Source organism: Scophthalmus maximus, chromosome 9 (assembly GCF_022379125.1).
Source record: "Scophthalmus maximus strain ysfricsl-2021 chromosome 9, ASM2237912v1, whole genome shotgun sequence".
Taxonomy (NCBI): Eukaryota; Metazoa; Chordata; class Actinopteri; order Pleuronectiformes; family Scophthalmidae; genus Scophthalmus; species Scophthalmus maximus.
The window spans coordinates 10,378,987-10,405,851 of record NC_061523.1 but is presented as its reverse complement, the minus strand read 5'-3'; the positions used below and the strand labels follow the sequence as shown (position 1 = coordinate 10,405,851).

The 26,865-nt window shown below is 43.9% G+C and overlaps 1 protein-coding gene and 1 long non-coding RNA gene across 6 annotated transcripts in view; one reads left to right on the top strand and one right to left on the bottom strand.

Annotated features, from left to right (window-relative positions):
- Nucleotides 1-2,182: 2,182 nt before the first annotated feature.
- Nucleotides 2,183-26,865, top strand: part of LOC118319587 — a 28,572-nt gene continuing 3,889 nt past the window's right edge. Inside the window, exons 1-6 of one of the 4 annotated variants that reach the window (XR_004796043.2) lie at nucleotides 2,183-2,338; nucleotides 3,899-4,007; nucleotides 10,306-10,377; nucleotides 23,431-23,771; nucleotides 24,836-25,436; nucleotides 25,866-25,956. This is a non-coding gene — a long non-coding RNA (uncharacterized LOC118319587). Of the gene's footprint in view, nucleotides 2,339-3,898; nucleotides 4,008-10,305; nucleotides 10,378-23,430; nucleotides 23,772-24,835; nucleotides 25,957-26,865 lie in introns of those variants that run through there. The other 3 variants (XR_004796046.2, XR_007031461.1, XR_004796045.2) reach the window with 3 other exon arrangements.
- On the bottom strand, nucleotides 3,056-26,060 carry neurl1b (neuralized E3 ubiquitin protein ligase 1B). Of its 2 annotated transcripts, none has more exons than XM_035650079.2 (6): nucleotides 25,835-26,060; nucleotides 7,736-7,974; nucleotides 7,325-7,658; nucleotides 5,539-6,279; nucleotides 4,623-4,748; nucleotides 3,056-3,967 (listed from the first exon to the last, which is right to left on the bottom strand). In XM_035650079.2, exons 1-6 carry the CDS (start codon nucleotides 25,917-25,919, stop codon nucleotides 3,720-3,722), a joined length of 1,773 nt encoding a protein of 590 aa, XP_035505972.2. In that variant the 5' UTR covers nucleotides 25,920-26,060; the 3' UTR covers nucleotides 3,056-3,719. The 2 variants fall into 2 exon arrangements, with proteins under 2 accessions (XP_035505972.2, XP_035505973.2); XM_035650080.2 differs by lacking the exon at nucleotides 25,835-26,060 and adding an exon at nucleotides 12,824-13,121.

Genomic DNA, 26,865 nt, shown 5'->3' with positions numbered 1-26,865 from the left:
CAAGACCTCGACATGACAGAGACAATGTTTCGTAACAGGTTTTGTTTTGGCGGGGGGGTGAGTGAGCAAATAGCTAAGAAACTTAAACCTCATTCAGAAGGAGAATTTGTGAAGGAGCCTTGTTGCCTTTGGGGAAAAAAGTTCAATTCTACACACACTGGCTTTAATATTCAGCTCCACTGATACTCACAGTGAATGTAGCTGCGAAACTCAATATCAGTCTCACGAGAGCCCGAGACTCAAACTACGAAAGGCAGCACATCGCAATGTGGAGGGGATCTTGACTCCGTTTGGCAGTTCAGCTCTGACGCTGATCTGCTTTGCCGGTGAGTTGTCTCATTCCCGACATCCATTTATCATTACATGTCTCACATTTGACATTCTTGATTTAAGAGAGGGTAGATAAATGAGACAGGCTTCATTACCTCATGTCTTTATTGTCCGCCTGTGCAATGTATGTGACAGGAAGCTGTGTGGCTCTGCCAGCAGCATCTATTTGAACAGTACCATGAAGCATGAAGATGCCTGCAGCAAGTCTAGTCAGAGCACATTACACATGCTCAAAATTCAAACCACACTTTGATGTGTGGCCTGAAATGTATCAGCAGCACATGACAGCATGTGTTATAATATATTTCAATCTCTTGTGTTCTGCAGGAACGGGAAGGAAATCTCTCTCCTCCGCTGCTGGGAGGGGAAATGCAATATCCTCTAACAGAGGCTACACTTTACTGAGCCCGATGCCTTTTTCATTGCAAGATCATGAGTTTGTCTCTGCAGGGAGAAATGAGTGTCTGTACAGGCTAAATAAAATGTGATTGTGACAGGATAAAACCTTGTGTTTGGATTCACTTATGGTCTGTGCAAGTTTTCTTCAAAGCAGCGGATTATTGGATCATGAAATGCGTAAATTGAAGACATAAGGAGTGTTTGGGTCGTTTCATAATTTTATATTTGCCTTTTGCTTTGTCTATAAAATGTGTGAGCACATCATGTGTGGTGCATCATCCCTATTTACTGAACATACTAGCTATTCACACTTAATGCAGCCATTTCTCCAAATCATAAAATTCAATTACACTGCAAACGCACTTTTTAATTGCCCCAATTATTTCCAAGGAATATGTGCATACCTGCCGCCTGTCAATCAGCGGGGAATGAGTCTCCAGTTAACGGTTTGCACAAACTTTGTGGCTGTTGTGATGTGTGGTTACAAATTCAACTCGTGTGACAAAAAGCTTACACCTTACAACAGAGGCGCCTGAGCTGAGTGTCTGCGGCAGACACTGGCTGTTTGTTATGGCTATCTACCTTATCAGTGCCTTCAGAGATATCCCAGAAGCAGACAGAGGACGGTTGTTTGTGACCTGTGTGGAGTCGCTGCCTAAATGAAAGAGAAGAGACTAAAGAGAAAAAGACCTTAGTATTTGTTATGAAATGTTTTTGATTGATGGGCCTTATTGAAGGCTGTTGCCAGTGGCAAAGTCAACCAAGCACAAAGAGTGCTTTACAAATCTTTTGCAAATATGTTTTAACCCTCTGAACCCATTAGCCATTTTTTCCTATTTTTGGTCTGCCGCATCACCTCGTGTAGTAATGCTTGTTAAACCTCAACCAAGTAATGTACAGTCAATTTATATACATCTTTTTTTTTTTCAGGACAACTTAGGCTCAGAATATGTATGCTACAGTTATATCACATGAATGTATAAATAGAAAAACAAAAAACAAAACGGAAATTTAATCTCACAGACATTCATTATAATGACACACCAAACAACAATGATGAAGATGTTTCCCTCTTGAAAGCTGCTCTTTGAAGCCTTGGCTATAAGATAAAACAATTGCAAAAAAAATCTTACTCATGCAAATCAAAAGTTATGTATATTTCAAGTCCTTTGACTTTTCAACCCAAAAAGTCACCTGTGCCCTTCTGCAAAGCAGTTCCTGTCTGCAGTGACACAGAGGAGTGTCAGTGGTAGTAGTAGGAGTAAACAGGAGGAGTGAGAGGTCCTGTTTTCGGTGTAAAATCTTTGTTTTTAACACAGTGTCTGATTGCTACAATTCTGCAACAAAGCCTCTGATTGGTCAAGTGCATTTAAAATGGACGGCTAGAAGTCGGCTAACAACAAGAGGAGCCTTTTACGTCTTGAAAAACGGGATAAAAATTACCATAAAAGTCATTCAATGTTGGATTTATCACCGTGGACATGTTGTACAAAGTATCCGAAAAGACACTGAAGATCCAGGCCGCACTACAAATCTTCTGAAGGGGCCACGGTCGCACGGAAGCCCTGCCTGCAATGGCGCAAATGTTAGCTTCCCGTCAAAACAAATCGTAAGTTGTTCCATAAACTGATAAAATGTTATGAGAACTTTTATAACATGACGCATTTTCTGTCGCGCACGACAGGTCCGGGCTCAGACAGTTAAGCATAAAGCTGCAAAAAAAAGAGGGGGTAAAGGGGTCAGAAGACTCTGATGTCCTGGTAGGACACTTGACTTTTTATCCACTGGTGAAAGAGCAAAATACTGATGACGTTTTAAAGCTACATCGTAGACATTATTAACTGACATTCAACATGCAATATGAAATATGACATATTTGTCAGAAGTGAAGACATAAGAACTAGATATTATTGATACACATTTGTGCACTATCAATCATAATTTGCTGAAGTGACACCAAATTCCACCTGCATGTCTGAGTGAGGACAGGGAACATGATCTTGACAAAACTTGTCTCCTCTCAAGGTCTGTGTTTAGTTTGTTCTGCAGCATTTAAAATACATTTTAAAAAATGGAACATTGATCAGAGATCGGTATATACTGTAGTAGGGGTTATTGTGAGACTAACAATGTATATATATATATATATATATATATATATATATATATATATATATATATATATATATATATATATATATATTCCATTCTTTTATATAGGTTACATGAATGTGATTGGTGCAAACTTTCTTTACATTTTCTAAAGTGAACCTTCAGAGTTGAGGGTCATATCGTTGTTGTTTTTTTAAAAGAAGACACATTTGAATCACACTTAGTCTACATTTATTAATCTCTCAATGTGCAAAAAACTGATTCATAATCTTATACTTCCCAAACAATGTTTTCAAGCACACGTCTCTTAAAGCACGCCACCGAGCACACTTAACATACAGTTACACCCTTCTACGTACTGTTACACCCTTTATTGCATCATCTGTGTCTGTGCGCCTTATTCACCACAAGCTTTCGGTACTGTACATTGAAATATGGCTAGGGGTTGTTAGCATAATTACTTGGACACACAATGTGACGATTCTAAGGCACTAGAAGTCATAAAATACGGTCCGCATATTCTGTTGAAGCACACAAATATCTAGGATGACGGTGGTAAGGAGAAAAACATTCACAACAAATACATGGAGAATACAAAACAGGAGCACATGATTCATCTCCTCTTCTTTAGCCAAAAATATAGAATAGCTTGTGTGCAGTCTATGTTTCATGAGCTGTGTCACAGTTCTGCGTATGAAGAGTCTGGTCCGTCTCCAGATATGATTTACCCAAACAGAATTGATATATAGGCACAGTTTCATCCTGGTGTGGCTAATCTCCAATTGGAAATAAGGTATGTGTCCAACAAAGCCTGAGAAGGAGAAGCAAGTGGCGTCCAGCGACAGAAGTCACAGCACCTTCTCAAACGTCTGGACCTTTCACGGCCGATATGTCTTGATGACGTCTTTGATGGGCCGCCGGCATATCGGGCAGCACGCGTTGATCTGTCTCTTCAGCTTCAGTCCACAGTCGTTGCACAGACACATGTGTCCGCAGGTGTAGATGACGGTGTCTACCTCCTGGTCGAAGCAAATAGTGCATTCTCCGTTTTTCCCAGCAGAGGGCAGTTCTGAGGCGGTGAGGCTGGGGGAGACGGGAGGACTGAGAGGGGAACTGGGAGCAGTCACTGCGGGAGGAGAGAGATAAGAACAGAGGGAGAGAGAAACGTGAGTCTTCAAATGCAGCAGACACACTATGTGTACAGATTAGTCTTGTTCTTGTAGTTTTGTTTTTTAAGTTTACTGTTTTTTTGCAGTGTGATTCATCTTTTTATATAAGGTTTTTTAGATGTGGATATGACATATTAAGATTTGCTGAATTATTTCTACTAACCCATACAAAATATGTATGTGCTAGGGCTGCAAATAATGGTTGCAATAATAAATAATGACATACTTGTTTGATAATTTTCAGAGTTATTATTGGTCTGTGTAACATGACAAAACAGTCAAATATGTCCATTTCTGAGAGCCCATGTGATGTCATCATATGTCCTGACCAACCAACAGTCCCAAACCCAAAAAGATTGATCAACTAAATGTTAAATTGACCAATCATTGTGGCTCTATGTACTTAGTCATGGAGGAATATCTTGAACATAGTGAACATCTGATATAAGTAAAGATAACTGATGTTGCCCCGTCAAAAAGTGAGACAAAACACTTTTTCCCATGACCAGAATTCCCACAGTTCTACACAGCCAGATGCTTCCCGCTGTGACCCTGTGTGGGTTTCTGTACAAACTGAAGCAATAAGCATGCTGTCAACATTTAGGAACATACCCAGAGAGGACTCAGAGGCAGAGGAGGATCTGTTGACACTGAACGCCAGGTCTGAGTCACTGTCGTCTGGGCTGCTGCTCTGAGAAGTGCTGGGGGATGCGGAGGGAGGACTGGACTGCAGAGTTCCTGTGGCACAAAGATCACATGGAGAATTTAGAGGTGGCATTCAGAGAGTGTGTCCTTGAACTGTTTGACTGTAGCACTAGAGTGTAAGGCTGATAAATTTCTTTTAACTGTCTCTGTTTGAGGATAATATTATTGCATCAGAAAACCCAGTGAGAATGGGATGTGAGCTGATGGGAGTTCATGTGGGAGTAGAGGGAGTGAGACAGATAGGTCACAGGCACACTCAGACCCAAACTACTCAGCTGCATTCCTTTAGTCTGGGAAAAAAAATAAATTGCAGCGGCTGCCTAGACTCAAGGGAAGATCGAATGTGTCCCCTTTATGGGCATTTATAACCTAAATAGCGAAGCAAGAGTTCAACATTTTGGGAAACATTTGCTCTCTGGTGGAGAGCTGCATGAAAAGATTGACACAACTATCGTATCTTTCCACTACATATGAAACAAAGATAGGTTAACTTGACATAGCTTGGCTGACAGAACCAGAGACATCATCAAAACCTGGTGTCTGCGTTACCCACAGTGCAACTCAACTACTCACAGTTTGTTACATTACATTACATTCATTTTGCTGACGCTCTTGTCCAAAGCGACTTTTACAATCATGTTACAGCTAATGTAGCCTCGAGCTGCAAACGAGTTTCATCTAATTACAACGATGACACAATAAAAATTGTAGGAACAGTTATTTTAAGCAATTCTCATGCAAGCAGAATACGTAAAAGTTCAGTTTCGCGTTTTGGTGTCACATGTCTACATCATTTCGGCTGCTGTAAACACACTCATCTTACCTAGTATCCTGAGTCTGTTGACAGCCCCATGCAGGGTGAAAAAGGCCCAGAGGACCTGAGAGGAGTCCACACACAGCAGCCTGCCACGTCCCACTCCGTTCACCCCGTGGTGCACCTCTCCGCTAGGAAGCAGACTGAAGCTGAGCACGTCTCCGGAGCAAGGCACGGGGAAGTCCCGGTGCACCACCCAATACTCTTTACGGTCCAGGAGGACCTCGGGGTCTGCCGGCAGGTCCCCAGCATGTAGACTAGCCGGGTCACAGGACGTTAAACCAAACAGCAGCGCCCCAAAGTAGGGCAGGCCCAAGTGGCCAGCTTCCACGTACAAAGTCTCACCCACGTGCAGCGGCCGGTCACTGAACACCAGAGTCCGACTGCTGTCGAGAAAGTGGATGCAGGCAGCTGAGCGGTCTGCAGAGAGTATTACATCAGAGCCGCGGACGGGGTGAAAGTGCAAGTCATTGTCCAACAGGGAAGGGAGGCCCCGGACCACCCGCAGGACGCTGAATCCAGTGGAGGCCGAGGAGGAGGGTGTGGATGAGGAAGAGGTGGAAGAGCAGCAGGGGATGAGCTGAGCGTAGTTATTGAGCTGGAGGTTGGCCATCTTGGCAGCCGCGGTCTGGTTGTTCTCTAGCTGATTGTTGCTGTAATTGGCAGAGTCGTGGTTACTCTGGGGCAGATAGGCACTCAGACGGGCCGCACTCAGGCAGCTGGAGCCCACGCTCTCCGCAAACGTGCTTTCTGTGGTGGAAGAGATTGACAAAACATTACATGACTTGGACATGGCATCATGGGACCTGTCCAGGTGAGAATATTGTGACCAACCCTCCAAAATCGTAAACAGAGATATTCAGTTTACTCTTACAGAAGACAACGAAGACAGGGAAAAGGTGTTCTTTGTTGTGGAGGTTTTGAGAACAAATAATCTGCGTCAGCCAGAAGTTTATTTGTCATGAACCAATTTGTGTACCTCCCCATTTCAGTTCCCGTCTTCCCTTCCCAAACTCGTACACACACATTCATAAACCAAGTTCATAGTAGAGCTGAATTTCTCTGTGTCTGCGGGACTGATGTAAACATTTCTGTCGCTCGTGGTCCTGCTGGAGCATTTGAGCATGCTGTCTCCCCCCCCCCCACCACCACCGCCCCCACCATCAAAGATCCTGGGATCTGCCGTCTTGACCAAACATGGGCATAGCTCCTGTCAGACTGAAGATAAACACTCCCAGTGAATACGAGAGGAGGCGTAGAGGGAGAGAGAGCTGGAAAGCGCGGGAAAGCGTGGAGATTGATTGCGAGCGAGAGGTTCGCGGTGAACCGACTTGACAGACCTCCGACGAGTGAAACCTGTCACGTCTGTCAATGCGAGAGGGAGCGGTTCTGGTCTTCAAGTTGAACACAGATTTCGTCTGTCACATTGACTCGTTCGGCGCCCAATGCAGCTCTACCTAGTCCAACTATACTGGCCTGTGCTGCTTCAGAGCCTCAACCCTCAGGAAGCTGCTTAAACTATCTCTGAATGTGTTGGATTAAGTTTCAGGACGTCAGGACAAAAATCTGAACAAGTTCAATCCAGTCAAAGAAAAATAGCCACACTTTTATGGATATTTTTGATTATTAACGATGTATTGTGTTTAGTTTGATAAGAAGCAAGTTGTGAAATTTCTTTCACTTCCCTATTGTTTATGAGTCAGCTACTCTGTGCCTCTCTCAGCTGCAATAATGACGAAAAGCCACAATTCTCTTTATAGTTTTCACAGAGTAAACACCACGATGAGACGCTTACCGAGCAGCGTGACGTCCTGAGTGATGCCGTAGATATCTATGATGGCCCAGAGTGGACAGCCGATGCTGAGCCCACAGTGGAAGAGGATGGGCTCTCCCTCGTTGATGCTGTAGAAAACTCGCCCGTGGCGATCAGCCCAGAATGACAACACGTTGTCCTTCAGGGCCAGTCTCTCGGGCAAAGCTTTGGCCCAGTAGCCGGGCCGCGTCACCAGGTCCGGGCAGGCATACTTGGGGATGTCAGCGGCGACCAGTTCGCTGGGGTCCAGACTGGTGAAACCAAAGCGTAGGGCTCCACTCCAGCCGGTGTGCACGCCTGTCAGACGAAGACGCACCTGAGGAAAGAGCAATGATATGAATACACGGCTGTTCTTCATAGATGGAATGAGCAAAAAGGAGATAAAAAACAAACCTTCTCATAGAGGTGGACCGGCCGATGGCTGAACGTGATGCCATTACAGAAGCTGTTTTTGCGAGTGGCTCGGCGAAGCTGCCCATCCAGCCTGATGTTCTTGCCCTTGGCGTGGGGGTGGAAGCGGGGCGACTCCACATTGATGCTGACCGGAGACGTCCTTCTCTCCACACCTGCTCCACTGTTAGGCAGGGTGTAGTACTGCCTGCTGGCCACTGGGCGGGGTTGCAGAGTCGCATCTGTGGGTGCAAACACAGAGGTAGAGAGAGAGAAGAGAAAACCCATTAATGCTTCAACCCGATTAATTAACTACATTAAAAACTAGATCATAGGCCAACACGGTTTGTTAACAGCAGGTCTGCTTCTTTCACTGTTCAAATCATTTACTTGAGTAAAAGTATATAAGTGTCAGCAGCAAAATGCAGTTTGACTATTAAGGTAAAAGTACTTTTTGGTCCCTATGACATACTTATATACAGTTTGACATCATCTGATTATTACAGAAGCATCCGTGCGTATGCAACATGTTACTGTTGTAGCCGGTGGGGGTGGAGACACTTTAACTACAGTTGTATTTACAGTGACACCAGAGGAATGAATGGGAGAGGAATGAAAAAAAGAGGTTTTTTTAGTTTTTGGACTCAAATCTTCTCAAGCTATGATCTTAGATGAGATATTGGATCATTTGAACATTCATTGAAATGAAGACGTGATGCGTTCAGCGGGAAAAACAAAAACCCTGTCAGGTGGTCCTGTTAACAACATCTGAAATGTGACCCTGACTGTTGTTCGTAAGTTGTCAACTCCCGGGAAAAAAAGGCTGTGAACTACTGGTTTCATTTTTAACAATGTGTTGTACTTTTGAAAGCTTGTTATTTTAACCATTGTGTAAAAAAATTAATGAAAAAAAGTTACTTTGTTAGTTTTATTTAGTTTGTTACTTTTCGCCACTGGCTTTCGTGTAAGTCATAAGACAAGGTAAAAATGGTAATGTTATTAGCGATAGCAGTTTTTGGAAAAAGACACATCCACACATAATGACTCGTCTGCAAGTGGCCCTTGGTAGTTGGTTTAGAGGGCAGAGGGCAGTTATGTAAAGGAGACCACAGTCTCACACACTTCCTTTCCCACACTGACACTATGAAGCCTCTCTGTTGATTTCAAAAAGCACATTAAATAGTCTCTTTTAGGATGTAACCCCATTCACATGAAAAAAATAAACTATCCTAAATCAGTCCCCTAACCACAACCATGCGCAACATTTATATCACAGAAATGTAACAAGGTAAATTTAGACTAAAGCCACATGTATATATCACTGGCAAACACAAAAAAGGGGACTTTGTCTTATGTAAAATCCACACAGATTTGAGCAAAGCTAATATTACTTGTATCACAGGAGGGAGTAAACATAACAAAAAAAAATCAACAGGAAGTCAAAAAACAGACGTGATAAGTCTTCATCTTATTTATGGGCTACACACACCCTTGGCCTACAGCATAAACAAACCCTGAATAGCCCTTTTCATTCGTCCACAGCTATCCTCAGAAGTGGAGAATGAATCACACAGGGCCGCGTCAGTGAAGAAATACCCAAATAAAAGGCCTAATCTTTGATCTTCACAGGAGTTAATGTCCTGCTCGGGGAAAAGAATGCCTTGATGAGCCTCGCAAAACGAATTATCAGAAATCAAACGAGACGAAATGAACATGGACTTAAATGAGACTTGGATTGTTTGGGTCTAACATTGAATAAAATCGAAGATGTAGGTGGGTGTTTATGGTATAGATTGGCTGAAATCCACTTTTCAAAGGGAGGCTGTACTCTCCACCAGGGCCAAAGGCTGATTATGTTTCTGTTTAAAATCCACTGTGAACCGCTGTAAATACAATAACTCAGTGAAATGTTCCACGGTACATTTCCTAAATTAGACATTATCACTGATTATATTCTAAACTATGAAGCGGCAGCAAGAACATCTGTAACATCTCAAATGATGTGCGGGCGCCCCCCTTTCCTCTCTGCTCAGATAACTTGGCTTTTGGGGGAGTCAAATATATTTTAAAGTGTATTGGGGGAAAACATGTGGAGGATTAGCCCACAGGCCTTAGGCCTAACTACCTCTCTGACAGTGATGTACTGTGGGTCTGCAGTGAGGACTGATATAGACACTTGCCATCATCGGATGAAAGGCACAGCACAATAGATCATGAAACAAGGGACAGCTTACAGCTAGGCCAATGTCCGCCCCAGTTTGCGCCTCCCATATATCACCATTACTTCTGAGTCACAGCGCTAATCATCCGAAAATAAAAAAAAACACCAATCTTTGAAAACCGCTGGTTGTCGTTTAATGAAACTTACAGCTGTTTTGGTTGTACTTCGAGAATCCTCAAAGGTTCTTCTGTCCGTCCCCGTAGAGCTGTTGGACGTCTGTTAGCGTTACGGGGCAGTGTTTTATGAGTGGGTTGCCATCTTACTGGCCTTGTGCACATGCGTGTGCACGTGGTCGGTGCGACACGCACTCTGACACACGGCAACGGTTTCACACTGTCTCACTCATCTACAGGTGGCGGGAGTTTGCAGAGTAGAACGCAGCAGTGCAACCGACAAAGCGAGGGTAGAAGAAGACAGCGGGCAGGTAAATGTGTGAATGTAAACACGCAGGTTTATAAAATGTACAAGAGGTCGGCTCCGAAAATGTTTTCTGAATATCTGTGTAAAGACTATCAAAGCGTTTTGGTGAACACTGAACTCTTTGTTTACAAGAAAAATATACAGGCAACCTTTAAACTTTTACTATGCACTTACAGTAGATTTGCCGAGATTTATGTTACTTTCTCTTCTATGTTTTTCTACTGTTGCAATTGAGGACATTTGCATCCGCTCAAGGGAACTCTGGCACAAGGGACCCATAGGGGGCCCTTCCTTGAACCAGGGGCCTTCTTAGGGGTTCCTGACCATTGTGTCTTTGCAGTCTCCTGTACATTGCCATCATAGAATTCAAGGGGGGTCTCAAAATGTTTTCATTTTTGTGGACTTGTCAACTGTCAATGGGGGGGCCCTTTCAGCTCGGGGCCCCAGGCTAATGCCTGCTTTACCTAACCTGTTGCAACGCCCCTGGTCCCTTTGCCTACAGAGGAATTGTGGAAATAGATTAGAAGTTTTTTTTTCTACTAAAGGAAATCCAGATGGTTAAATAACAGATGCTTAGCTCGGTGACTCGCGTGTAATGGTCTTACAAAAGAGGTACAACTGAGGATAGGTCAACGAGAGGAGTACTGAACAGTAACGCCAGTGATGGTCCCTGGAGCTGAGGCCATAAAAATCATGGGAACGGCAAAGAAACAGGGCCTGGTCCAGTCAGCTGATCGGAATTGTGGTTACTAGAAAAGTTCAGACGCAGCTCGGAGGCTGCTACTGTCAAAAAGCGATTTTCACATACACTGTGTTTGTTTCAATTATTTCAGGAAATAAACAGTTGGGTAATGGGAACGGTGTCTCCCTGTCTTGCCCCTAATGATGGAAAAAGCACAAATAAATGCAATCATAAGACAGCACAAGACACACTGCTGTGCCAAGGACCAGCTTTTTTGAAAAATAAAACTGATTTTGTGCATTCCTCAGAGTGATCTCTGGCCACAAGACGATCAGGCTCATTATTCTCGCATATCTCTAGGCTGTGAGTGTTCATTATATCATACTGTAACTCATTCACTGCAGAGGACGTTGGTGGGTCTTAAGGAAAATTCCGGGTCGGTTTAGTCACATCTTTGTTTGAAGTCGTGGACATGAGTTGCCTGCTAAGAACATCTCAGTGACATCACTGGTATAATGACTTTTCTTCAAAATGAACCTATAAAAAAAACTTTCTGATATATCGTGCATGTCTCCTCTACAGACCCATTAAACGCAGATACTCTATTAATTCCACGTTAATCAAAACCATACAGTGCAAGCAATAGGACCCAGGCTGCCCCTGCCCCTCTGTGACTTACTGTCCTCAGTCCAAACCCTGTGTCAGCTGGCTCGGTGGCAGTAACCACATCATTAAGCCGCCGAGTGGGTCTGTCGGGGGCGTGGGAGTATGACAGTCATTAAATCAAAGTGTTATGGGGAACTGATTATCAAGTAATGTGCTTTGGGTGGCATGACAAAGTGTTTTCGGGGAGTGAGATTCCAAGAGCTCATCCACAGTTTTACATGAAGAGAGAATTATTCCCATGGCACCATCACTTTGAGTTGCAATTTTCACAAGACGCTGATACATGGGATAACTACAGAATTTTATCAGGCAATACATTTGCAGGATGGGCCTATTGGTTCAGTTTTTAGTAGAGATTTTACTCGTGTATGTTTACCTCATGTTCTATTTTCTAATCAAACTCTTGTACATGCTCATGTCGTTTCTTTTACTTTGTGAGTCGTTTGTGTTATGGTTGCTGCCAAATGCCACAATTTGCCATTGGGATTAAGAAAGTCTGTGAAATGAAGAATGGCACGTATGACAAAAAAAAAAAAAAAGTTTATTCCTGTCTGCAGCCAGATTCATGATAACGAACAATGTGTTTCTACACATGACAAAAAACAAAACAGGACAATAAGGGGCATACACACACACACACACGCACACAAAGGCAGAAATTGACGGGGCCATTTCATATCAGTTTATTTTGGTAACTGGACATTTTTCTGTGACAACCATGGATGAAATGGATTTATATAAGTTCCAGTGCTGAATATGAATTGATCTCGCGGATCTGATCCATTTGCAGAGGACTGATCCTTTGCCTATGGTCAAAAGCCTCCATGAAAAAAACCCACCACATTAATGATGCTTTTCATCAATTTCTTTTCATTCTCCTCTCTCTTCTTATTCGTATTAGTCAGAGATGCATCGCAGTGTAAACGGCAGGGGAGAGTAGAACCAGGCGCTGCTCCTGATGGAGAAGAGCGTCTGGAGGAACCACGACATGTGTCTGCTTCACCCGGGCGTCGCTTGAGCGCGTGTGTGTGCGCGCGTGTGTGTGTGCGTGTGCGCGCGCACGCATGCAATTGAAGCCGCGGATCGATAACAAGTCTCTCACCTATCAAGGGTTTCGGCGTCGCGTTCCCCATTATATCCAGAGGTTCCTCGCGCCGGCCGTCAAGTTAACTCGGAGTGCACCGTCTCTCCGTCCGTGCGTCCATCCATGTGTGTGTGTGTGTGTGTGTGCGTGTGCGCGCGCGCGCTCGGGTCCGATGAGCGTCTGCCTGGAACCAGCTCGGTGTGAGTGTCTGGGAGCATGGACGCGCTCCTCTGAACGTCAACCCCGAGCCGCTGCGACAGGCGGACACCTCCAACTGGCGCACAGCAGCCCCCTCCTTTCTTTAGTGTAGGCTTCCCTCCTGCACGACTTTAAAGACACAGTAAAGCCAAGATCCCCCCACCCCCCATACACCTTACCCCCACCACCACCACCACTCAAAAGCATCACGGAGCCTCTGAATACTCTTTTTTAAAATAATTCACTCAAATCCTATAAAGGAGCCCCCCCCCCCCCCCCCCAAAAGAAGGAGTTTGTATGGGCTGGGACAAACGTCGACCTCGAAGGGGATGTGTGATCTAAAGGAAGTCTGTCGGGACATTTGCATATAGAGGGGGTCATCCAGGCAGCATGGTGCAAACTTTGATAACAGTGATCGTTATCGTGATTATCATTGTCATTGTTCGACAGGATATTTCTCTTCCATCCTGACTGGGTTAAACTGACCTGAATACAGAGCAAAGAGACCTCCGACATAATTGATCCTTCCTTTTGTAAGTCACGGTTTCCTGCAGGAATACAGACACCTCGCAGGGAGCTGATCATCATTCAATAAATCATGTGTGTTCACACATTTGATAAAAGTCCAAGCGCCATATGAGGAAATCCCCCTATTTCCCGCCCCCCACCCACCCACCCACCCACCCTATCCTCTGCCCTCCCATAGCCTTGACTGCTGGGCTTCTCTCAAGCTGTTTCCTGTCTTCTGGACCACACCGCTCTCCGAGGAGCTGTGGCCTGCAAAGCTTGTGAAAACTGGGGCCATTAGAGAAGGGAGTGCCCCGGACAGTGTATCTCCCATAGTGGAGCATTAGAGAGAGGCCTGGAGCGTTTACAGCAGCTGTGCGTCCAATAGTCTGTCCAAGTCCCGCTGGTTAGGAGTTGCACGAAAAAAGGCATGACATTGTGAATGTGTGCAAGTTATTATTCCTTTCGATTAACTGGAAAACATATGACAGAACTGGGTGATTGTTCCCAGGCTGTATGATCCATATCACACCAAGGAAAGGTGCCTCTGGGTTCCGCCAACATGGTCATGTATGATCCGATTCAGCTATCAGGGCGAACAAGTCTCGTGAGAGATGGCGTTTGGGTAAAGGCAGGCGGGGACTAAAAATAACTCTGAGACAAAAGCATTTGTTTCTACCTCCTCAATGCTGTTTGTTTTAGCAGGATATGGTGGCTCCTTATGTGCGCCTTGGGTGAATGGTGTTTGGGGTGAAGAGAAGCAGAAGTGAAAATTCCCCCCACGCCCTCGCCATCGCCTCAGAGAGAGAGCGCCGCAACGGGGATTAACACAGGAAGTGAGCATGAGGCTGCAGTGGAGTCCGCAATCAAGCCTTCCCTGTAAACACAGCCGAGCTGCAGTAACAAGTGCAGCTTCCCCCGATGCTTGCTTTGCAGCCCGAGCTCAGACTATGGTGTGCTAATGAAAGAATAATGATCGCCTGGCTGGTTCTGTTCCAAAGGCAAGGAACCGTAGTTTCAGGGTTGTTTGCAGTAAGAAGTCACCGTTGGATGTCTGCAGAGATGTTTAACAACACAGGGAATGTCCAAGGAGTAGTTTGACATTTTTGGAAATACGCTCACTTGCTTCCTTGTTGAGTGTTCGGTGAAATGGAGGCCGCAGCTGGTTGCTTCAATTCATTTAAGCAAAAAAGGGCTGCCTCGACTGTGTATAAAGGTAACGAAATCCGCCCACGAGCACTACTGCAGCTCGCTGATTAAAATGTTACATTTAATTCGTTTAATGCGTGCAAAATGTGAAATTTAAAAACAAGAAGTAAAAGTTTTCCTTTGGGTTACGACAAGACTCCAGAAAAGCACTTCCCCTCGCCAAGAAATAATCTAGCACAGCGCCCTAACAAAACCACAACATATCATTTTTACACTATGTTTTTCATATGGATTAAACAAACAAGCTCGCTGTTTCCAGTCTTTATTCTACAGCCGCCGGCTATAATTTCAAATATTTACAACACAGTCATGAGAGTGGTATCAATTTTCTTATCTAGCTTTGGGCAAAAAAAGCAAATAAGCCCAATATGTCAAACAATTATTTACGATTACAGCCTTATGAAATACGCAACAGCACTTAAAGATGAACTGCAAAGCTCGTCTCTGTGATACATGTATAAACACTGCACGTACCTCTTAGATATGCAGTGACGCCTCAATAAGTACATTCAGATCAGTGTGCGGACAGTGGAAATAAAACACATTCATTTAGACATCGTGTCACTCGGCCAAAAAACCCTAATTTGCGACTCGGCATCACCCTCGGCCCTGACCCCTGGACGCTGTTAACACAGATATCCAACATGAGTCTGATGGCTCTGACAGCATAGGGCCGAGGCAAAGACGGGAAAGAGCCTTCATCGCCGCTCTGACCACCATGAACAGAATTAGGCCAGAGCTACAACTTGGCATCGCTTCAATCCAGATTCTTCACTACTACTGCAGTAGTTGGCCTCACACCCTGGCAAGCGCTTCAGATTTCTGTTGTGATTAGTGGCTGCGATGTGTGAGAAGCGATTGGTCCAGACTTGTGAATCACTCCGGCAAAGCTAGGCGAAGGACATAAGAGTGCACTACTGTAAGAAGGCTGCATCTATTTTTATTTGATTGGATGCAAACAGGAATGTGTTGCTCTAACATGAACCATAATGTATACGGTCCCCCCTCCAGGGTATCGGGCATCTGTGATGCAGCGATCTCACGAGAGCCTCTATACAGCAAATTAAGTTATTTCCAGAGAACGAGGGCAGACACGACTCGTTTGCTCCAGGAAACTTGGCCTACAGCAGTGTGACTGTTGCCACGCAGAGCGCAGTGACTGGTCCTTGGACAGCAAAGTGTTACATTTGCAGTTTTTAAAAAATTCTCTTTAAAGAGTCAAAAGGCGGAGAAGAAATGCCAAGCAGATGGCTGTTTGGGAGGGTTTGTATGCGGTGGTCTCAGTATCAGGGGAGGGCTCCTGTCCAAACCCCACTGATCTAATGGATGAAGTGAGTCATACCCACCTTCGATGTGAACACAGCCGTCTCCATCAAACACACATGGGCCGGCACAATGAGCCACATTCATACAACAATGTTTTTCATGGTCACCTCTTTTTTGTTCAAGTACCGCTTTGTACCACGGCGCATTCGCATCTGCTTTCAATTTGTGCTCCTGTCTTTTCATTAGGTCGACTCTTAACAGGCCGTTGGAGTCAAGCACCTGCTTTTCAAGTTTGACTATTGCCAAAGCCGTTGTTTCAGTAAAATTCCCTCACAAATATGACGAAACACAGTGAATTGAAAACAACTCTTTTTTTCTATAAATCAAAGCAACAGCGCAACATTTGCCTTTAATTGGAGCCATTTGAGAGGGAGTTCTTGCCATGTGCTCGGTGCCCTCACAGATTGTTCTAATTTCCAGAATCCTCAGATCATGAGACCGAATGCTGTGGCAGTCTTGAGCAGACAAAATGCACGCATGCTTGGTTTCACTTCTGCAATTTCAGATTTCAGTAAATTGAAAACACCACGCGGAGTGAATCACCGGCAAATGGTGTAAATTGGGGAAACAAAGAACTGCCGCTGGTAAGAACGCTGCACTACAACGCAGTAAATTGACAATCAGGGTTTATAACTTTTTACTCAAAGTTTTTTTTTTTCATAGGGGTTTTGGGTTATTTTGGGAAACCAGTTAAAAGAACAATGTGGATACTTAAAATAATTAGTTATTCCTCATTTTGCATCAACAACATAGCAAGCAGGAAACTGCCAATTTTAGACCTTAGAAGCAATAATCCTCTTGCAAAAAGCTCTTCAGACCGTCCCACCACTCTTCAATCGGTTTAAATGTCACAATGTTGCCTCAAGCAGCCACTAGACAAGTTCAAGTCATTTCTCCTTGAGACTGAACTTTTAATCATTTCACTTTCTCCATTCTTGATCCACTTTTGCATTATTTTCTCAGTACTTCGTCTACATCATTGCACTTGTAAAATCAAGGTCAACTTAGTATTTTCTTCTTGAACTTTCAACCACAGTCATATCACATAGTCTTTGGGGTTTCCTCAGTTGTCATGGAAAATGCTCATCTGCAGTATCTTCATCACAACAGAGGAAGCTCCATCTGCAATGGAGGTTTGACGCTGAATGTTCCAAAAAAAAAAAAGTGTGTAAGTTGTTTGTTGGGTAAAATACTAGTTTCCAAGGTCAAAATCAAACTTCCATGCTTCCAGAGAAATTTGTGGTCGGCCAGGACATGACTATGAGGTTGTGGTGATTTGTTATGAGCCACCGTGCTTTAGTGGTTGTTGACTGACCCGACAGGAAATGTGGGGAAACGGAGAAGTGGACAACATGAGACAAAATTCCCCAGCAGGACGCTGTGACCACATGGCGCGTGTCCTTGGTAGTTAATAATGGTAATTATAGTGGATATTCCACTAAAGGGGTCTAAATCCTATTCTGAAATCTCTGCTCTGACTTTAAAGGACTCCTGCTACTCTAAACACAATGGAAGATAGTAAAGTAGGATGGCACTGAGAAAATGTTTTGACATATTTACTGTTATTGACATTTTAAAAGCATAGTAAACCGTAAGTAAATTCATTTTTGCACTTTTCGATCAGGAGCTAAATTTTCAGTTTTCCGCAGCCGGACATGAAACAGTGGCGTAGTTCCACTGAAGTGTTGTTTTAGGCCTCCCTGTCAGTGGGAGACGTGCTAAAAATGGCCTTTCAATGCATTAAACCAGATGCGAGGACAGTGTTCTTCCTCCATCTGTTCTATTGTCTTCATGTTCTCTGGGATGAGGAGCGGATGCACCACCGAAGGAGATGCAGGAAACACTCTAAGCCCAGAACAACACAAGCCAACACAGCAACGTGTCTTCGCACACAAGTGCATCTCTAGACTCACGATTTTGAGGCGTTATAGGTCATGCAACATGAAGGTATTCCTTTTGCATGACCTAGAATGTCTCAAAATTTTTCCTTGGCTTTATGAGTTGCAGCAATGACTTGATTCAAAAGGACAAACTAAAAAATTTGATCGTCATTTTTTTTTTTTTTCCCCTTCATCTTTCAAAACAGTGACTCATCAATAGCGCGTTTGATGTAGTGGAAAATTCATGGATTCCTGCAGAGTCAGAGGACTAATCAAAGCTCTGGCTGGTGTCTAGTATCTGATCAAAGCGGGACAGGAAAGTCGTAGCTGGTGTCCATGTCAAGGTCTTTGTCATCTTTAACATGACTCCACGCAATCAACAGCGGCCCGCTCAGCAGCGTATGTCAGGCACACTCCAGAAATAGACATTGTGGCCGGGTAGTAAAAATTTTACGAGGTAAAGCTAAATGTTTTTAATCATTCTTCAAAAGCTTATTAAAATAAAAGTGATGTCGGTGTTTGTATAATGGTATAAATGTGTGTTTCTTGTGGGATAATGTAATGATGGCGGGATTGGCTGTTGTTGACCCACAGGGTTTCACTGCTGCGCTGCAGTTGTGCCATATTCGCATTAATCCTTTCAGACGGATACCGGGGGAGAGCAGTGAATTCTTGCGGTATTTATGAAACAGCAAACTTAAAGTTAAGAAGATCCCAACTTAGCCTGTTAATGTCATTAGAATTTATGACACGGTTCAAAAGGAAATTCGCTTCCCAAGCCATTTAAAGCTTATCAGAATTTGCCTTGGAGCTCCCTAAAAATCGAACCTCTAAATTGCTTCACTCTCAAATATTCAGGCGAGAGGAATCCAAAATGTCATTAGAGAAATGCAAGCGGGTTTGAGGAGCTGCTGAGAAGCCCGGTTTGGTGCTTTTCAGCCGGAACCATTTCACCAATTAATCAATTTCTTTGTTGCTCCCCTTTCATGTTTTCATCATGTAATATGATATTCTCACTACAGTTATGGCAGCGGCTTATCAAAGTTAATGTTCCAGACAAGCAGAACTGAGTTCTCACTCTTGTGCTGTGAAGTGTGTTAATAGTGCGAGAGTTAAAAGTGTTTTTTTTTAGAAGCAATAAACACTCATCCAACATGCACAATCATCAAGTATTTCCTCAGTAGACTTGAAATTACACTAGGCAATAACTATAATAAACAATAACAACAGCTGAAGCATTCACTCTCATTTGGTTCTTTTCCAAAATCAGACGTTAACAGATCCGAAATGTCCCTGCATGTTGCAAGAATTAACAAAATGTCCCCCCACCACCCGCAGCACCCCTTGTGATGTGGACCGCGAAGGGCTCGACAACCCACTGAGGGCCCTCGGGTTATGACACAAAATACCGTAGCTATTATTACCCCTGCGTGGTCCCTCATTCGCTAAAAGACATCTAAGCCCCCTTTCAACAACAGGCTTGGACAAATTGTCAGTTTGAGAAAAGATTCCAGTGTTTCCACGAAGTGAAAGACGTTCGTGTACAGCCGGCAGCGGTCATGTTACACGCTGACCAACAGTGTGTGATCGTGAGTGTGTTCTGTGCGTGTCTCTCAGTCCCAAAGGAAAGGGCATATAGGAATAGCAGAGAGGTCCAGGTACCACATTACACAACAACAACATATTTCCTCTGCAGTCGAGACACTGACACAGACTTGAGCTGTATGTAAGATAAACTACTCCGACTCAGTCTTTCGACCATGCAGTTGTCCACGACCTGCCCCTCTCTTTATGACATAAAGGACGTTTGGCTCCAAATTTCCCATGCAGGGAAGAAAGACTAGACAGAGGAGCGTTCTGCAAGTGTCAAAGGCCATGGAAGCTACTTTGTCGCTCTTGTCAGTGCGGAATTTGTCGGCGTCTGAGCATTAACTGTTATCAAAACAACGTAACTCCCCCTGGTTTCGTGTTATTGCTGATGATAGGTCCATTTTACATGGCATCATCACGGGTCCTGTGCCCTAGCCATGGCTCGCCTCCAAAAACACAGCAAAAGCAAAATGAAACTCAGCAAAATAAGACAAGAGGCTGTGACACAAAGCAAGTTTTCGTTTCTCTCACTGGACTTTGCATCACCGTGAAAGACACAGACAGTTATTGACACTCTGGGGGACTCGAGTGGAGCCTCTCCTGCCTGAGCTCTGGGTGCGTGAGTCACTCATGTCAACTGTCATATAAAGAGACTGAAGACCCCAGCAGCAGTGCACTAGCAAATCCGGTATTAACATGCTGTTCTTTTTTGTGTCAAGGGCGATTTCAAGGCCTGCAGCTCTTTTTCTGCTCAGCCTTTAATAAGTGTTGTCACTTCCATGTTGCATACCGAGACTCGTGTCCTCTGAGTTGAACAGTGAGGCCACGCTGGGGTTTCATTAGCTGATAGTTGCTGGCCTTTGTTGCTATAGGGCCAACATCTATCATGCTGAAAGAGGAATCAATTCTGTCGTCAGCAAAGGAACATTTCACCTGTCATCTTAGCTCTGCAGTCATGCCACCTTTACGCATCTTTTCTTCCACCGACTATTACATCACAAAGTGGCAGGGTGAATTTAAAAAGTCGTTCGCCGTTGGTCTTGAGCCTTAGGCACGCTCTCTGCCTTGCTACCAACTTGCGTGGGCGTAGGTAATTATAGAGCAGGTCCTGTTAGTGCAGGTCTCCAGGGAAACAGCTGCCATCCATCCCTAGTTTCTATGGAGCAACTCGGAGCTGATGTGCTTACCGACTCCTCTGCTGTTCTGGACAGATGCCCTTCACTGAGCACATCCCGACCTCCTTCTTCGTCTGCTCCTACCTGAGGTATTACTTCAGGATCACGGATCACTGTCCCAAGTTGTGAGATGTACAGGATAATACGTGTTTGTGTAAAGTCTATGACACATCAGTCATTCGCAAATGAAACAAAATCATACACATCGCTCTATCTCAAGGATTCAGGTGGAAATGGTTCATAAGGAGGCTTCTCTTCTTTACTTCTTGATTTCACAACTGTCTCTGTCAGTACTGAAAATTTGTCAGAGTATGGGGAGGCAGAGGCTGAAAATTAGCAGTGTTCCCATCTTATTGTGGCATCGCCAAATAGAATGAGGAAAATAAACAATGCACATGGAAAAACAGCTCTTCTTCATGACTGACTTGCAGCAACAGAGACAGATCAGGGGCAACGAGCCAGGCGCCCTCTGTTTTCCTATGATTCAGATCAGCTTGTTTTGGCTGACCCAGTTAAAGTCCTACACCAAAATAAACACAATTGTGTGTTTCCTTACATGGATGCAAAGGGACAGAAAATACATCATTTTTTAAATTTCTTGCAATAGTAATCAGAGACAGATGATTGACGTTGCCGGTGCGATCAGTAAACCTGCATGTTAGAATGAAAACCAGACCTGGTCTTTGTATTTGTACTGTTCTTTATTCTTCAATCTAAGGCCGTACATGAGGAGGGGTACCGGTGAGCAACGTTCAAATGCGGCAGTTAGTTCCAGCGCTATCGAGGTCTAGCCAACTTGGATTGGACACCCCCCTCCGATATCTGGAGGCTCACTTCATAGACGCGCTGCATACCAGACATCAAAGTCGACTGTCACGGAAGGACGTGAGCCGGTGGGAACTCTGTAAATTGATCTCATGCCCAGGACACTTTAGGACATTACAATGTACAGTATGCAGCTACTATGTTCAAACAGGTAAACAACTGGGGCCCCGCGACAGGTAGGAATTACAGTCCTGGGATCTTTGTGTCCTCCCATCAGCGAGAAGAAAGACAAAGCTGTGGGTGGGCGCCATTAACAACCCCCCATTACATAACCCTCCACGTTTGATTTGAACGAGGGAAACATCGGGGTCAGTCTCACAGACACTCGGTTCACCTTTAACACTTCTACACCGCTGAGTGCTTCCGCCCATCTGTGCCCCTTTTCCCGTTCTCCACGTCCCTCTGCTGCCATCTGGTCGACCGCCGTCCAATCCTTTTGCCTCAACCCCTGTCTCCTTCAAACATGAAGGAGCTTGTGTTTATCATGCTCATTATTCCCCCCCCCCCCCCCTATCATTCTCTCTCTCTCGCTCTCTTTCGTTCTCTTGTCATGACATTGGCCTGTGACACGTGTGGGAAACTTCTGCTGGGGGCCCCCCGCTCCCGACCCGACACTGATATACTGACAGTGCTGGGTGACGAGGCTATTTCGGGAACTTGTAAATATGAGAACTTCCTTTCTTAAAGCGTATCTAATATGTCAGAGGACCGTTAGCAACAAAAAGCAATACAGGGGCAAAAAAAATGTCCATTATCACCTTGAGTACAGTTTCTTCTTCTTCTTCCCCTCCTCCATCTTTTCTGTCTGAATCACTGGAATATTACAAAAACTGACCTCCAGACTCTGGGAAACACACACTTTCAGGTTGTGGGACAGTGAATCTGGCTCTCACTTATAGGCTGCCTTTGCCAGCGATTGTTCTTCTGTCACTTTAACACCCTTATCAGGTGCTTCCACACGTTAGGCCCAAGCTTCATTGGCAACATCCGGCTCACAGTTCTAGGAACGGCCAAACTCTCCCCCCTGTTTTGGAAGTGAGGAGACAAGACAAGGAGGAACAGGAGGCAGAAAGGTTATGGAACTGTAACTTCAGAGGATGAGGCCGAGACTGTGATAAGGGAGATTTGTGGTCTGCTGCCTTTAAGCAGACAGTTCAGATGGGATCGGATGAGTGACTCTATTCGCCACAGTTAATGGAAGAGGGAGAGTGAATATCGTCGCGCCGCATTAGACGTCTCACTGAAAACACGGAGGGTTTTGGGAGAACGAAATTGTGACTAACAGTATCAAATAGGGGTGACGCAATAAGAAAGTGAATTGGAAACAACTTTGATAATCGATTCATCTTTGAAATCAATTATTAAGCGGAACATCTAAACATCTGCTGATTCCAGCCTCCCTAAATGGGAGTTTGTGCTGCTTTTCTGTTTGTTAGTTTTTTTGATCAATTCAAACTGAAAATTTTTGGGTTTGAGGTTTTGGTTGGATAAAACAAGTTAAAAGAAGTCAGCTCAGTTTAAAGAGATCTCCATATCATTAGCATTAGCATTGTTATGCCATCATATTAAACCATCTCCGGATCTGTAAAGATATTGCTCAATATGGAAAATGATCCTCAGCCTCAATAAGAAGAAAGGCCGAACAACTGCCATGACCTTTTCAGCAAATTTAAATCAACATTAAAAAGGTGTAGCAACTGCTCTGACACTTGATCATTAATAGGTGATAAATTATGCAGTGAATAAAATCATGATGTCTCATTTTCTTTCTCACCTTTGTCACACACAAACACACACACACACACACACACACACACACACACACACACACACACACAGTCATGGAGCCAGGCCCTCTTGAATAATAAAGATGGTGCAAGGCCACAGTCATACTCTCTCTCTCTTTCTCTGGCAGCGATGTGATCTGAAAACAACACATCAAGCAGTCGCGGCGATGGACCTCGTGTCACAGATCGAGCCCGACCTGAAATCCAATCCACTGGTTTTCTCTACGACTACTCGGCTCCCCACTCTCATCCTCCTCCAAAACATTCAGCGTGTCTGATGGTATCGGGTCCTCTGCTGACATCATGGTTGAAGGAGTGGGTGCCAGACACCACTGACACAGGGCTCTCAAACATATATAACAAGCACCGGCCCTCTTCAAAAGACGGGCCCTGCGGCGAACCCTCAAAAATAGGAACAGACCTTGGACAACCATTACACAACCACACCTGTTGCTTCAGGCACCGAGATGTAAGCGGCCACTTCCACTGAAGCGCAGAGTAAACACGCGCTGTAAATTTTCATTTGACCAATGGGATGTTTAGATAGAAACAGTGTCACGGATTTATGACCTAATATAGCGAGGGAGAACAAACGATATAGAAGAGCTCAGCTTGGCTTCAATGATCCAGTGAACTCATCCCTTTACTCGCCAAAGTCAGATTCTCTAGTGCTGCACACTCTATTGGCTCGCCTAACACTTTGGAATGTCAAGGTAATATAGTGGCGCCACCTAGTGATGCCTATTTAAAACATATGAAAGGAAGGACCTCTAATGGGTCAGCCAAAAGATTTAGAGGAGAAAAAAATGTCATCAGTACGAGATGGAGATTATGTTAGACTAATCAAGACACGTTGCAATTAACCAATTTTTACGATATGTTAGTGAAATGCCCTTGAGCTAAGCCCTGAATCTATAGCTGCAACAATTAATCGATTAGTAATAGACTACCAAGTCTATCGCCAACTATTTTGACACTCGATGAATCGGTTTAATTTGTTTTTATTAGAAAAATACTCTCTGATTTTAAGATTTTTGTGTTTTTTGGTTTTGTTTTTTTTGCACCTCTGACAGTAAACTGAATGTCTTTGGTTTGTGGAAAAAACAAAACTTCATCTTGGGGTTTGTGAAACACGATTGACACTTTCAAAATAATCGCCAGATTAATCGTTAGTGAAAATGAGCGTCAGTTGCAGCCCTACCTGACACCTTATTGGGGCAGAAAAGAGATTTACACTTAAGAAACCATGATGTATCACATTAAAAGTGTTGTTTTTGGGGTTTTGAACATAATAAACAGTTGATAACAGTTGTTATCATACTTACATTTCCAAGTGGGTGGACTTGGTTTCTGTCAGAAAAAGCATAACAAATGGAAAAAGGGAGTGTGGCTTTACAAGTAAATCGATAAACAGGGACTGTCCAAAAGGTTTGCCGGAATTTTTTGCTTGTTTTCTTTTCACTGTTTCTTATCCACAGCGGCTTCCTATTTCTATTCTCACAACCATTTTCTTTTTTTCCCATCACCCCACAGGAGCCTGGGAAAGCTATGACATCACCAAAGGCCTCTGTGAACCTCTCCGAGCCGCGCGGGGCTCAGTGCTGCAGCGGATGAGCGACAGGCATTTCCTGTCTGTCTAAAACAACAAATAACAAAGTTTGATTAATGTAAGATGTGCTACGACTCAACAGACTCGTGTTCAGGATCATATCGTTATCGATTGGTCTGTTGATTGTTTCCTCCATTAATCGATCAGTTATATGGTCCATAAGATGGTGAGTAATGTTGATTTGTGTTTCCCAAACCCCAAGGTGATGTTTTGTTCTGTCCACAAACCGAAGATATTCTGTTTACTTTCAAAAGAGGAGCAAAGAAATAAGATAAGTCATTTAACCTTTCATCAAAACTACTTAATACAATTAGTGAATAATCAAAATTTGTTGGTGATTTATATAGCAATCGATTACGAATCGATTACTCGATACATTGTTGCAGCTCTACCATGTATACTGAATATTTTATACAGAGGGAATTTACCTTGTAGCTTATGTGGCAGACATCAAAACCGACAACACATCATTGCCCTGCCTTTTCCACAAACAGACGGCGGTTGGAGCTCAACAGTGGAGCCACGGTAATGAAAACATCTGTAAAAGTTTGAGGCTCACCGTCTTATTATTGTCCCTTTTTTTTTTTAAATCAGAGTCCTTTATTGTCAGTTTGAAATTGTTTAACCCTGGAACGGACTCAGCCGAGGACAGTGAACTCATGATGATGATGTGATTTTAATAACATTGAGATGCATGGCTAATGTGACAGTCCTATTTATGCACTCATAGTGAGGAGCAACCAATGATCAACGTCAATCTAATTCCATGCAATAAATTAGATTGTGCTGTGATGTTTGAAACAACCCTCTGCAGCTCTTGTTCTTATTTGTATATCGAAGCCTAATTTTAATAACTTTAATTGCCATGATAGACGAGTACAAACACCAGTGCAACAGGTGAGACACAGGAGGAACTGACTTACCCTCGAGTTTCTTCTCTGTGCTGGATGGTAGAGGCGGAGTGCACAAACTGAAGGGAAGGCATCGGGCTGACTGGTTATTCCCCATGATTTGTTTCTCATGCAAAAAAAGAGAAGAAATAGAAGTAAGTTGACGAGTGTGGTGCCCTGTGGTGTTGTGTGTGGCTGCTCCTGTTCGCAGTGCGCGTCTCTCTGTGTTTTTCCTCCCGCCTGAAATTTGAAGATGTGTAAACATGAGCACGTGGCTGCTCTTCTCCTTTAATTCTGTCCAATCACATGAAGCCTGACACGGCAAGGACGTTGGCACAGGCGCGCGCGCGCGTGTGCACGGTTGCAGCCCACTACGCAGTTTCTAAATAAAGGTGAAGTGCGCGTGCACGGGAAACGCCCCTGTCCTCGAGCGGGGAGCGCGCGTTTGGCGAGCAAAAGAAATATCTTCATCTGCTCCGAACACTTTCTTCTCTGTCGAAAAAGGTCAACAAAACCGAGTTAACAGTTATTAAATAAGCTTACTGTTCTTTTCGATATTGAAAGGAATGATGGCTGAGTTCAATATCAGCTTCTTCAGTTTCAGTGTCCTGGTGTTTTTTCAGATGCTTTACTAATGTAAAGGAGGCAATACTTCTGCTACTCGGTCAATTCAAGTACTGCATTCAAAATATTATTTTGGTCGAAGTAGGATCCTATTAGCAGGTATTATCGGCAATATGTAGAATGTCAAAAAATAATCGTATCTCCTTTAGTCAAATGATTACCATTTTCATTCTTCGACAAACAACATGTTGATGTTTGTGCTGGTCATAACTTAACAATAATAACATATTACTTTTATTGAGGCAATTACATGTTTCGTATAAATGATATAGCTCACAAGGAAGTAGTAAAATACAAAAAAGTGGTGCCTGAGCACAGTACTATAGTAAATGTGTTGAGTTAGTCTCCACTAGTGTTGTTCGTGCTACCTCACTGTCACACACACACACTTGAATACAACAGAGCTATTGTTATGTCATTAGTAATAACGCCTGTGCTTT

What these genes read in the sequence shown, in the direction of transcription:
- neurl1b (XM_035650079.2), bottom strand. Translation starts at nt 25,919, where the DNA reads ATGGGGAATAACCAGTCAGCCCGATGCCTTCCCTTCAGTTTGTGCACT. An exon ending in CACAGAGAAGAAACTCGAGG is followed by an intron (nt 7,975 to 25,834) that starts GTAAGTCAGTTC and finishes TTGCACCCACAG; the next exon opens with ATGCGACTCTGCAACCCCGC. An exon ending in TGCCTCTGAGTCCTCTCTGG is followed by an intron (nt 3,968 to 4,622) that starts GTATGTTCCTAA and finishes CTCCTCCCGCAG; the next exon opens with TGACTGCTCCCAGTTCCCCT.